A 12047-nucleotide genomic window follows, 5' to 3' on the forward strand; every position below is an offset into this window, starting at 1 on the left:
CGGATCTGACGCGCCTGCACACGATATATACATCAAGCAGAGATCTTCTAAAAAAATAAAATCAAACAGAGTTTTTTTTGCGGGTAACAAACTGATACTCCATACAAGATCTCAACGAACGCAGCCTAGATTTCCTCTGTTTACTCGGGAAGATAGAGAAAAATCGATGAATCCACGGCTCCCAGGAACCCCTGGAGTGAAGGTAAAGTAGCACGTGAAAGGAAACTTTTTTTTTTGAAACGGAGGCAAAAGCTTTGCCTCATCCATTAAATAAGAGAGAATAGAGTTTGTTACAAGTCACTCAATACACGGCATGAGATCACTCTCGCGAAATAATGGACCCTAATTTTTTGGCACCGGCGATGACCCAAAGGTTGGCCTCGGTCTCTATGAAGGCAAGCAAAATAGTTGGAGGAGCGCTCTTGTGCTTGAAGACCCTTGCGTTACGCTCGTTCTAGACAGTCCACGAAACAAGCATGGTGAGGGACGCCTTAGCTTGGCGGTTTGGCGTTGGCGTTGTCGCAGGTACTTGCCCACCAAGCCTCAACTAAGTCGAACAGGGGCCAACCGTTGGTGTGAAGACCGAGAATATGGTATTTGTCAATGATCAAAGACCAAAGCCTTCATGTGTAGCGGCATTTGTAGAAGAGGTGAGGCCCACATTCCTGCACTCTCATGCAGAGAGGGCAGAGACCACACTTGGACCACCCACGTTTTGCCAAACGATCGGCAGTCCAAATTCTGTTTTGTAGCGCCAACCAAGCAAAGAACTTGACTTTTGGGAGGCCCAAGCCTTCCAAACCATTTTGCCTAGCTGCAGTTCCAGCAGCCGAAAGGGCGGCCGCCCTACCCCCACCCACCGTCCTCCGAATAGGTGGTGGTTCCGGTCACAACATCCAAAACGTGCAGGCCCAACGTTTTCCCCGCCGTCGGGCTTACATCCGTGCCCGTCCATTCGCACCGCACGGCCGGGGCGTTGTATCAGTATCATCGTCGATACATGGAGGCGAGGCGAGATGCCATTTCCCAATTATTCGACCGGGTAGGTTTCCTTGGTCCCCCATGGCCATGCATGGGGGCTAGGGCTGGCCGGCTATGAGAGAGGAGGGAGGCACCGCTGGCCGGAGTGTGGTGTCCGGTGCCCGAAAGCACGCCGCAACGTTGACATCTCACCCTCCATTAGCAGCCCCCCACTCTATACATATGATTATGACACCCTTATACGTACTGATGTGCCGGACGGACCAGATAACCGAATCTACCCCAGCTATAGAGCTAGCCCGACTCGGCTCCATCGTGCGCCCGCGTGATATCACCCGTAAAAGGTTTACTTTACATAACTAACTAGAGTACTAAAATAGCATTGACCTTTCGCTGCCATTTCACAGAGCTGAGGGTCGTTAGTTTAAGATCAAATGACCGTCCTTTTCTCTTCTTCCTCACACAAAATTTCGCTTATCCAAATTGCAAATTCAGTTCAACCTACATGTAGCTACCGTGTTTCATAAAAAGTGCCAGACGCATGTTTTTTCATGGACCGACACGTGTTTTAGTTTGTTTTTTTAACACGAGCAGATGCAGATGCTCATCATACGCGCATACACTCATCTCTATGAAGATGCGCACGCACATTATGCCCTTACTTTTTGATACATGTTTTTGTATAAATGGTTTAGTTGAAGTTGAAGCTCCCAAAGAGGCCGCACCCGCACACAAGCAGAAAAAACTGTTGCATAGCGAGGGGCCGCGCGTACGTGCGGTTGTCGTTGGAGCTGCCCGCCATTTTGGGCGTACGCGCCGCCCGGCAGCGGCACATGCGTGATGCATGCATGGCAGGTGGCGCACGCCCGCCACAGGGCACGGCACGGCCGGCCGGCCGGGGCCGGGGCCGGCGAGGTAGCTAGCTAGCTCGCTAGCTTCCCGCTCTAGCGTGTCTGTGCATGGTGATGGATTGGACACGAACCCGTCGCGCTGTCCGTCCGTTCGTCCGTATACAAAGCTGCCTGCCATGCCATGCAATCAAGCCAGCGCACGCACGCACGCACGCACGCACGATCGACGGACGGATGCATGCCACCGCCAGCATGATGGCCTGATACAAAAACAAAAACCCTTTCTCGTCCCAGGCGCCACCACCTTTTATGCCCCTGTACTACGTGCAGGCGTACCACTGTACGTGGCGTGCATAGGCTAGCTAGCTAGGCAGCGTGCGCCGCGGCTCCCCGGCCGGAGACGTCCAATCCGCGCCTTAACCACCCGGCCGGCCGTGCATATGTATTGGTACTGACCTCGGTGTCAGTGATGTGCCTGCAGACAAATTTTACTCCGCCCGTCCATCATGGTTTGTACTGAATCTTAGGCTCCAATTTCACTGGCGAAACGTTTGTTTTATACTGTATATCGCACACCATCAAATGAATTTCTGGACATATGCATACTGAATTTTAATACAATACAGACGCAAGCGCTAATATAAACGCGCATACACTCACCCCTAGCTAGGAACGCACATACGCACACCCTACATCTATGAGCACCTTCAAAAGACTGAGCCGGCATATCATCTTTAAATTATACAAAATCACTATAGGCGCCTCGTAATCGACGGGAACGTCTCTTTTCACTGAAAACGTATCGCCGCAAATAAATCCAGCATAAATACGAGCACCAGGATTTGAATCCTGATAGGCTGTGAATACCACTGTCTACGTAACCATCCCAACTACAAGTTGATTCACGTCGGTGACAGAATCTTGAAGAAGACGGCTGGGTTATGTATCATGGGCTAATTAAGGTCCCACACGGAGGGAGAGGCATGCGATCGATCCATCCATCCACCCTCCAACTGTAAAACGCAAGATCCATACGAAAGAGACGTGCAAACAACGCCGCGCCTAGCAAGCTAGCGCGCACGGCTCGGCTGTCCACCGGCCACAACACGTACGTACGCCGCACAACCACACCCAACATAGCTAGGATGCTACAGTAGTATGTAGATACTATCATCCGTTGTTTCTCCCCCGTGAATAGTCATGCATCGTTGCGAAAAATGCCAACTGCGCTCGAGCTATAGGGAGCTCGCTTTCAAAATTCAAATTTCGACAGCGGAAAAAATTCGATTTTTTTGTGAACACATGTATACTACGCATGTGCAAAATTTCACAGCATTATACTTTCACACCTGGCGTACAAAAAAAGACAAATACATATTTTCAAAATGGGCCCTTTATTTTTGTTGTTGGCCCGAATTTTGTTTTTTTGGTACAGCCTACAAATCACAATATTTTTAATCGAAATTTCACATGTTCGTGCATAACACATATATGTTTCCATGGTTTTTTTGGAAACTTTTAAATATGCCTTTTGTTCTTTTAGAAATACCGAGCTCCCGCGAAAAGTCTGCACTCTGTTGCGAAAAATGCTCCGGTGCTGCTTCTACTACAACTTACTACTACTTGCTTAATTGCCAGCGTACATATGGACTGCCTACAAAAAAATTAGAGTCGACCGCCATGCCATGCATCTAGACGCGGTCGAGGAGCGGATTTACGTACGTACGTACGTAGGCCTACCACCGCTACAGCAACGTACGAAGGCCAATGTACAATCGATCGATCGAATCGAAGAAAGAATGGTATGAATGTACTACTGTCATACTGTGGCACTCGCCTAGCTCTGCTCGAGGAACTCCCGGACGACGGACACGTAGAGCTGCCGCTGCTTGGCGTCGCACGAGTCCATGGAGAGCGACCGCCGCATCGGCTGCACCGCCGCGAACTCCTCGTTCTTCCTCGTGCCCACGGCCTCGTCGCCCACGCTCTCCGCCTTCTTCTTCCGGCCCCTCCTGCCGTCGGACCAGGTCTCGCGCTCCCCTCTGACCTCGATCACGATGCTGCCGCCGCCGCCGCCGTCGTCGTTGCCGCTGGTCGGGAGCTGCTCGTCCCGACGGCAAAAGGCCGGCGGCGGCCGATGGTAGTGCGGGTGCGGGGCCGGCAGGGTGACGTCCCTCCGGCAGAAGGGGCACCGGGCGCTGCCCTGCAGCCAGGTGTCGATGCAGTCGATGTGGAAGGCGTGGGAGCAGCCGGGCAGCAGCCGGACGCGCTCCCGCTCCGCGAAGTCGCTCAGGCACACGGCGCACTCCGACACGGAGATCCTCGGCGCCATCGCGTCCTCCGCCGCCGTGAACCTGACGACGGGGAGCATGCGGATGAGCGGCAGCCCGAGGCCCCGCTTCTCCTCGGCCGCCGCCAGCGGGGCGGCGCCGGGGCTCACCGTCGCCGGGCCGCCGCGCGAGAGCAGCGCGCGGAGCGGCTGGCACCTGGTGACGAACGCGTAGTAGCCCGCCAGCAGCGCGAACGCCGCGAGTATCCCCACCACGGTGATCACCACCATCGGGACGCTCGCGCTCGACGACGACGGCGGCGGCGGCGAGGGTGGCGGGAATGGCGATGCCGAGCTCATCTTGTAGGTAGCTGGCTGGCTGGCTTGCGCGCGCTCTCGCCCGGCCTCGCTATCCGGTCGGACGGATACAGTTAAAGGCGGAAAGAGAAGGCCGAGGGAGACGTGGAGCGGCTCTCTGCACCGAGTACTGACAGACAACCGATGGCGCAACAGCACGGTGCCGCGAGCGAGCGAAGCGTGAGGTTCCGCTACAGAGGTGTGGTGCTTGCCTGGGGATGCACGGGGTCGAGGTTGAACGCTCGCGATCGCACGACCCGGTACGTATTTGAGGCACGGGCGGCCCTTGCAGTCTCGCGTCTATATGGGCGGCAGTTGAGTAGGTGAAGAAGAAAGGAGCACATTTTGCACAGCACAAGTGCCGTACGCGCCGTATGCGGTACGTGCACGGGCAACCACTAGCCAATACAAAGAGAGGCAGAGGTCGCGTGACCAATTTGTCCAAGGGAGTTGTTTTTCGGGTTGACAATCAGGCGCAGGAAAAAGATCCCGTGCTTTCGACGTTGTGATTAATTTCGACCCATGCGCACGCAGCCGCACAGTGACTGCATGTGCTTAGTGGAGGTCAAATTCCCCTGGGACGGACACAGGACGAGCTCAACTGTTACACTGACCGATGGACTGGGAAATGGGCGAGATGGAAACAGAGGAGCGAGGGAGGGAAGGTTCGTACGTTATACGGGCTCCCTCTTCGGGAGGCACCGCGGCCATTTACGCCACCTGCACTGCACAGTAGCGGTACATCACTCACATACGTTACATTACGCTGGCTGCTGGGCTGGGCCCATCAAGGGGGACCGACCGGTTTTCTTCAACTGCCGCCTGTTGAGTGAGACCAAGACCTCATCATTAGGGATGAGAGCGGGCGTCCCGCATAAATATAGGATTAGTTCAAATTGAACCAAGTAAGAGTGGGGCAATCATAACTACCCTAAACCAATTTTGCCTAGAAGCGGAGCGGATCCGACGCCGCTCTGCACTCAACGTCTCATAATACATGCGCAACATAGTGCGTGTACCTATGTTATTTTATACTAGCACAAATGCCCGTGCATTGCTACGGGAAAGAAATTTAGCGTGTCCGTCAAAATGTTCATCAGCGTGTTATACACCAGACGATGCCAGGTAGGCGGATTCCGAGATGTAGTCTTATTTTTCTTGCAAAAAATCAGAAATTGAATTGATAATCCAACTCTTAGACTCTAAAGGAATTACTTTAAAGACAAATTTGGCAGCCGGCGAGTAGGCTACACCAATATCTAGACTTCTTTTTCTCGTTAAAAAACAAAAACTTTGGAAGAATTAACTTTAAAGATAAATTTGTTAGTTTGTTTGGACCCCGAAAGGATTTATTAAGTCGCAAGGAAGCCGCGCGGCAACCATAGTGTTTTTCTCGAGTGAGATGGCCTTGGCCTCGAACGACAGTGGATGGGTTTTTCAAAATGGTCGTCGAACTGGATCATGTATGTACTCCTAGCTTTCGTCCATCGAGGCTGGGGTGTTAATGCTTGCACCTCTTTGATTATTATGCATGCGTCATGTATACTTTTCATGTCTGCTAGTTTATTTCACTTTGAAGCAATTCATGCGCATGCTTTTTCTCAGGTTAGATTCCCATGAAATCTCTTATTGGCACATACTATTAGCCACCTGCAAATTTAATTTCTTGGTTTCCCTAGCCACACACAGGCGAATTTAATTTCTTCGTTTCGCTCAAGTAAAAGAAACCCACACCGCATCCTCTGTCTGTTGATGGCTTAACTTGTTGATTCTCATTACTCATAGGTGTATATAAATTGGTGAACTTTGGTTTAAATAAGTGAGGTGGGATTATTAATTGATAAATGAATTTTATCTTTTGGCATCCGAGTCAGAGGAGCTCGTGTCAGGTGGAGGCCCAACCGAGTGACTTACATGGCCCAGGTTGAGGCCCAGCCAAGCGACAACGTACGAAGAATTTTTTCTATATATAAACAAAACAATTTTTTACCACTAACGGATGAATGGACAAAAAATTTGGAGAAACGCACCGTCCTTTATTAGTAGTTATAGATTGTGTTCCTTCGTTTAGCAGGGGCCTTGAAGATTGCACCCACAATCATGCGGAGCCAGGATTGAGGCCAAGGAGATATCAATGGTCTGCAGGCCTTATGCTCCATGAGTCTCGCGGCCTTATGCTCCTAGATGCGTCTGCAGGCCTTTGTCGGTCGCTCTCCTTGATCGGCTTTGCCAGGTTCACATAATTAAAAATATGGCGTTCAATACCTTTTAAAATATTCATGTATTTTAATAAATTATTTAATAAATATGAAAAATCCTCCCATAGTTGTAAAAATATATTTATTTCTATTTCTAAAATTATGTTATTCAAATTATTAATAAGAAAAATAAATAAGGAAAAGAAGGAAAGCAAATGAAAAAATATTCATGAAATTTTAAACACAATTCAAAAAATTGTTTGCATAATTAAAAAAGGTGTTCTTGTATTTTATAAAAAATGATCATACATTTAAAAGTAGGTGTCATCATTTTTTTTAAATGCTTATGAATTTTCTAAAAAAAGTTTGACATGTTTTGAACTTCGTTTAGAAAATTATGTTAGTTACATAATATTTCTTAATAAAAGAGGGAAACATAAAAAAGAAAGACATAAAAAAAATTAGAGACAGGACAAAGAGGAAAAATGAAATAAAAGCAAAAGTAGAATAAATAAAAGGAAATAAAAAAACGAAAGTAAAATAAATACAGAAAAAACAGAGCCAAACTCGAGGAAACTAGAAAGGATCACAAAAATAAATTGGTACCATGGAGAAAATAACAATTTTAGGGAGCACATGTTCTACCTACAGTCATGTTTGCAGTGGAGTAATCTTTGTTGGAACCCCTCACAAAAATCTCCGTTGGATTTATGTTTGCGGGCGTGAATGTGCTTGATCCTAATGTATGTGTGACATCAGTTGGCAATATGGAAAGGCCCATCATAGCTGCGCAAAACAGGTGCCGCGCATAGTGGAGTCCGTATAAAAACCGCATGCTCCGCTCAACCATGCTTGGGCCTCCAAGGCTGATTCCTTCTTATTGCCCGCACTGGAGTGGCATATAGCAATTGGGATCAATGTTTACAATTTTTTTCTTTCTTTTTGAGGGAAAGAGGGTCCTCCCCTCCGATCATTTTTTCTGAGAACAAATATCAGCATCTTCATTATCTTCACGAGAGCACGACAAAATGATGAAGATGACCCCAGCGGCGGATCTAATTCTCCACGTACTGCGGGGAATAGAGATGAAATACGCACCGTGTGAGGTGATATCCAAGTGCCCTTGTGCTATATGGGCCAACCCTTCAGGTTTTCCTCCACACCTGCTTCCCAACCTTACCAAAACCGGGTTTTTTTTACTTTCTTCTTTCTGTTTCCGTATTCTTCTCTTTTATCCTTTTATTTTTTATTTTCAAATTCTAAACATTCTATGATATTTAAGAAAAAAAAGAAATTTGAGAACAATTTTGAAAATTGTTGACAATATTTTGAAATTCGTGAACATTTTCTAGAATTCAATACCATTTTTTGGAACTCGAGAACATTTTTATGAATTTGTGGACCTTTTATTGAACCCGCAAACTTTTATGAAGAAACTTATTAATATTTCTTGAATCAGCATACATTTTTTTAAATTTTGCGATTTTTTTTGGAATTCGTGAAGTATTTTAAAATTTCTCAACATTATAGGAAATTTTTGAATATTTTTTGAATTTGTGAAAATTATGTGAATCACTAACAATTTTTGATTTGTGAACATTTTTTGAAATTGTGAACATAGCTTGTGAACACATTAATAATTTTTTAAATCTGGAAATATCTTTCAAATTCATGAACAGCATTCAAAATTATGAGCCTTTTCAAATTTGCAAACATTTTATAAAATTTGGAACATTTTTTTCAAGTTTGCAAATATTTGCTATAGATCGACAATTTTCCTGTGTATAGGATCCGCCAAAGCTAGGACATGGCTGCACATATGGGCCAGCCAAAGCTAGGACGGTCGCGCGTTTCCTGTGTATAGGTCGGGGAATAGGAGGTCCTGCCCAGTCAAAACTAGGTACGTACACTGCGGCTAATAGTTCAAAGTCCAAAGTTTGAAATTTCAAAGTCCACGATAGTATGACATATATTGGGAGCCCAACCGACTTAGGCAATTAATTCCCTCCCAGGTTTCTACTTTTTCATTGTTACTACAACGAAAATCCTATTCCTACGTGTAGTTTTTTTTTGCGTGGATACGTGTAGTTTCTAGGAGCAGCTTACTGGAGGTTACTCCTCGCGGGTGACCTTCAAAGTTCAGTTTTGGTGGCCCGAGAGCACGTCAGATGGTGCGTCCAACTGCCGTCAGATGTCGCATGTTGGGTGCTTTTTTTCGATTTCATTTTCTTCGCTTTTTTATACGAGTTCCTCGTTTTGTATGGGTTTTAATGGTTTTTTTGGTCCATTTCGCCTGGTTTTGAAGAAAAAAATTGTGCAAAAAAAATTGTGCTTCCACGCAAAGCACAAATTTATTTATGTGAGAAGCACATCGAAAAAGAGAAAAAACTATGTGACACGAAAAGCGCAGATTTGCTTCTCGTGGAAGCACAAATATGCTTCTACAAGAAGCAAAGCTGTGCTTCTCGAGGAAAAAACATCAGTGCTCCCACAAGAATCACAGATTTGTTCTCGTGGAAGTAAGAAAAGAAAAAAGAAAAACCACAACCGCGCTTCCGAGCTCCGGTTTTTTCCTTCCTTTTTTTTGCCGAACTGGTTTTTTGTCTTTTGACTTCTGGTTTTCCATAAAAAGAAGTTTGTCGAACTTATTAACTTGGGATCTAGTTTCAAAAATCTTGACACGAGAAATCTAACAGCGAAGACGGTTCGTGATTTGAACGCATTTTTGAATAGATAAATCTCTTGAATAAACGAATATATCTACTAAAAAGGACCGGGATAAGTGCTTGACGTGCGGTGGCTTGGAGCTTAGCCTGAACGCCCCCATGACCATAGATTGCGCCACGTTACCAGCTTACCGCATGCATGCACAAGTGATGAAACTGATGATGTCAGTGGGAATCTTTTGGCTTTTCAACTTTTACAGTGTGTTATCTCTTAAATGAGAAATTCGATTGACAAACTATTTTCACCATTAAATCTGTCGCGACGAGATCTTCGGAACGAGATATCATATCGAGATGTTTCGACGACTTTTTTGTTAAAAGTTGCCATGTCTATTGCACATAAGTTGCCATGGTGTTTACACTGAAGTTAGAGCATCTCCAGCCGCGCCCCCAACAGGCCCCCCAGGCCAGTTTTTCGGCGCCGGCGCCGAAAAACGCCCCAGTTGCGCCCCCAGGACGCCGAAAATCGCCGGTTTGGCCCGTTTTTGGGCCCGGCAATCGCAGGCCGAACCCGGCGCACTGGGGGGGCGATCGGGGGCTCCGGCGCAAGGGAAAAGCGCAGCTGGCCCACACCGTCAGGTGAAAAGTCAAGTTTTTCTTCCCCTACTCGCCTCCCACCCCTCATGCCCTCGGCCGCCATTAGTTGTATCCCGGCGCCGCCCGCCGCCCTTCTCCGCTAGATAGCCAATCCTCGCCGGAAAAAGAGCAGAGGTTCGCCAAGGCAGCCCCTCCACCAGCAGCTGGGCGTTTTTGCCACCGTTTCCGGCCGCGGAGGGGCAGTTTAGCGGCGGGTACATGATACGTCTCCAACGTATCTATAATTTTTTATTGTTCCATGCTATATTATATTCTGTTTTGGACATTATTAGGCTTTATTATACATTTTTATATTATTTTTGGGACTAACCTATTAACCGGAGGCCCAGCCCAGAATTGCTGTTTTTTGCCTATTTCAGAGTTTCGCAGAAAAAGAATATCAAACGGAGTCCAAACGGAATGAAACCTTCGGGAACGTGATTTTCGGAACGAACATGAACCAGAGGACTTGGACCCTACGTCAAGAAAGCTACCAGGAAGGCACGAGGTAGGGGGCGCGCCCTCCACCCTCGTGGGCCCCACGTTGCTCCACCGACGTACTTCTTCCTCCTATATATATCTACGTACCCTCAAACTACCAGATACGGAGCCAAAAACCTAATTCCACCGCCGCAACCTTCTGTACCCGTGAGATCCCATCTTGGGGCCTTTTCCGGAGCTCCGCCGGAGGAGGCATCGATCACGGAGGGCTTCTACATCAACACCATAGCCTCTCCGATGATGTGTGAGTAGTTTACTTCAGACCTTCGGGTCCATAGTTATTAGCTAGATGGCTTCTTCTCTCTTTTTGGATATCAATACAATGTTCTCCCCCTCTCTTGTGGAGATCTATTCGATGTAATCTTCTTTTGTGGTGTGTTTATTGAGACCGATGAATTGTGGGTTTATGATCAAGTTTATCTATGAACAATATTTGAATTTTCTCTGAATTCTTTTATGTATGATTGGTTATCTTTGCAAGTCTCTTCAAATTATCAGTTTGGTTTGGCCTACTAGATTGATCTTTCTTGCAATGGGAGAAGTGCTTAGCTTTGGGTTCAATCTTGCGGTGTCCTTTCCCAGTGACAGTAGGGGCAGAAAGGCACGTATTGTATTGTTGCCATCGAGGATAACAAGATGGGGTTTATTTCATATTGCATGAGTTTATCCCTCTACATCATGTCATCTTACTTAAAGCGTTACTCTGTTCTTTTGAACTTAATACTTTAGATGCATGCTGGATAGCGATCGATGTGTAGAGTAATAGTAGTAGATGCAGGCAGGAGTCGGTCTACTTGTCGCGGACGTAATGCCTATATACATGATCATACCTAGATATTCTCATAACTATCCTCAGTTCTGTCAATTGCTCAACAGTAATTTGTTTACCCACCGTAATACTTATGCTCTCGAGAGAAGCCACTAGTGAAACCTATGGCCCCGGGTCTATTTTCCATCATATTTAATCTCCCGACAACAAGCTATTTCTGGCGCCGTTTTTATTTTGCTTTCTTTACTTTGCATCTTTATCATAAAAATACCAAAAATATTATCTTATCATATCTATCAGATCTCACTCTGGTAAGTGACCGTGAAGGGATTGACAACCCCTTTATTGCGTTGGTTGCGAGGATTTATTTGTTTGTGTAGGTGCGAGGGACTCGTGCGTGGCCTCCTACTGGATTGATACCTTGGTTCTCAAAAACTGAGGGAAATACTTACGCCGCTTTACTGCATCACCCTTTCCTCTTCAAGGGAAAACCAACGCAGTGCTCAAGAGGTAGCAAGAAGGATTTCTGGCGCCGTTGCCGGGGAGTCTACGCAAAAGTCAACATACCAAGTACCCATCACAAACCCTTATCTCCCGCATTACATTATTTGCCATTTGCCTCTCGTTTTCCTCTCCCCACTTCACCCTTGCCGTTTTATTCGCCCTCTCTTTTCCGTTCGCCTCTTTTTCGCTTGCTTCTTGTTTGCTCGTGTGTTGGATTGCTTGCTTATCACGATGGCTCTACCTAGATTTGGTGATCTTCACCTTAAAAGGTTAGAAGACATCGAAAGCAACGTCAGGAGTTTTATGGTCTTACAA

The 12047-nt window shown here is 46.7% G+C and overlaps 1 protein-coding gene across 1 annotated transcript; it reads right to left on the minus strand.

Annotated features, from left to right (window-relative positions):
- Nucleotides 1-3433: 3433 nt before the first annotated feature.
- Nucleotides 3434-4711, minus strand: LOC123100423 (RING-H2 finger protein ATL1-like). Its single transcript, XM_044522361.1, has one exon. It carries the CDS (start codon nt 4459-4461, stop codon nt 3670-3672), a length of 792 nt encoding a protein of 263 aa, XP_044378296.1. The 5' UTR covers nt 4462-4711; the 3' UTR covers nt 3434-3669.
- Nucleotides 4712-12047: the final 7336 nt, after the last annotated feature.

Source organism: Triticum aestivum, chromosome 4D, assembly GCF_018294505.1.
Source record: "Triticum aestivum cultivar Chinese Spring chromosome 4D, IWGSC CS RefSeq v2.1, whole genome shotgun sequence".
Classification (NCBI taxonomy): domain Eukaryota; kingdom Viridiplantae; phylum Streptophyta; class Magnoliopsida; order Poales; family Poaceae; genus Triticum; species Triticum aestivum.

Excerpts from the sequence above, each read along its gene's own strand:
- LOC123100423 (XM_044522361.1), bottom strand. The coding sequence starts at position 4,461 with ATGAGCTCGGCATCGCCATTCCCGCCACCCTCGCCGCCGCCGCCGTCG.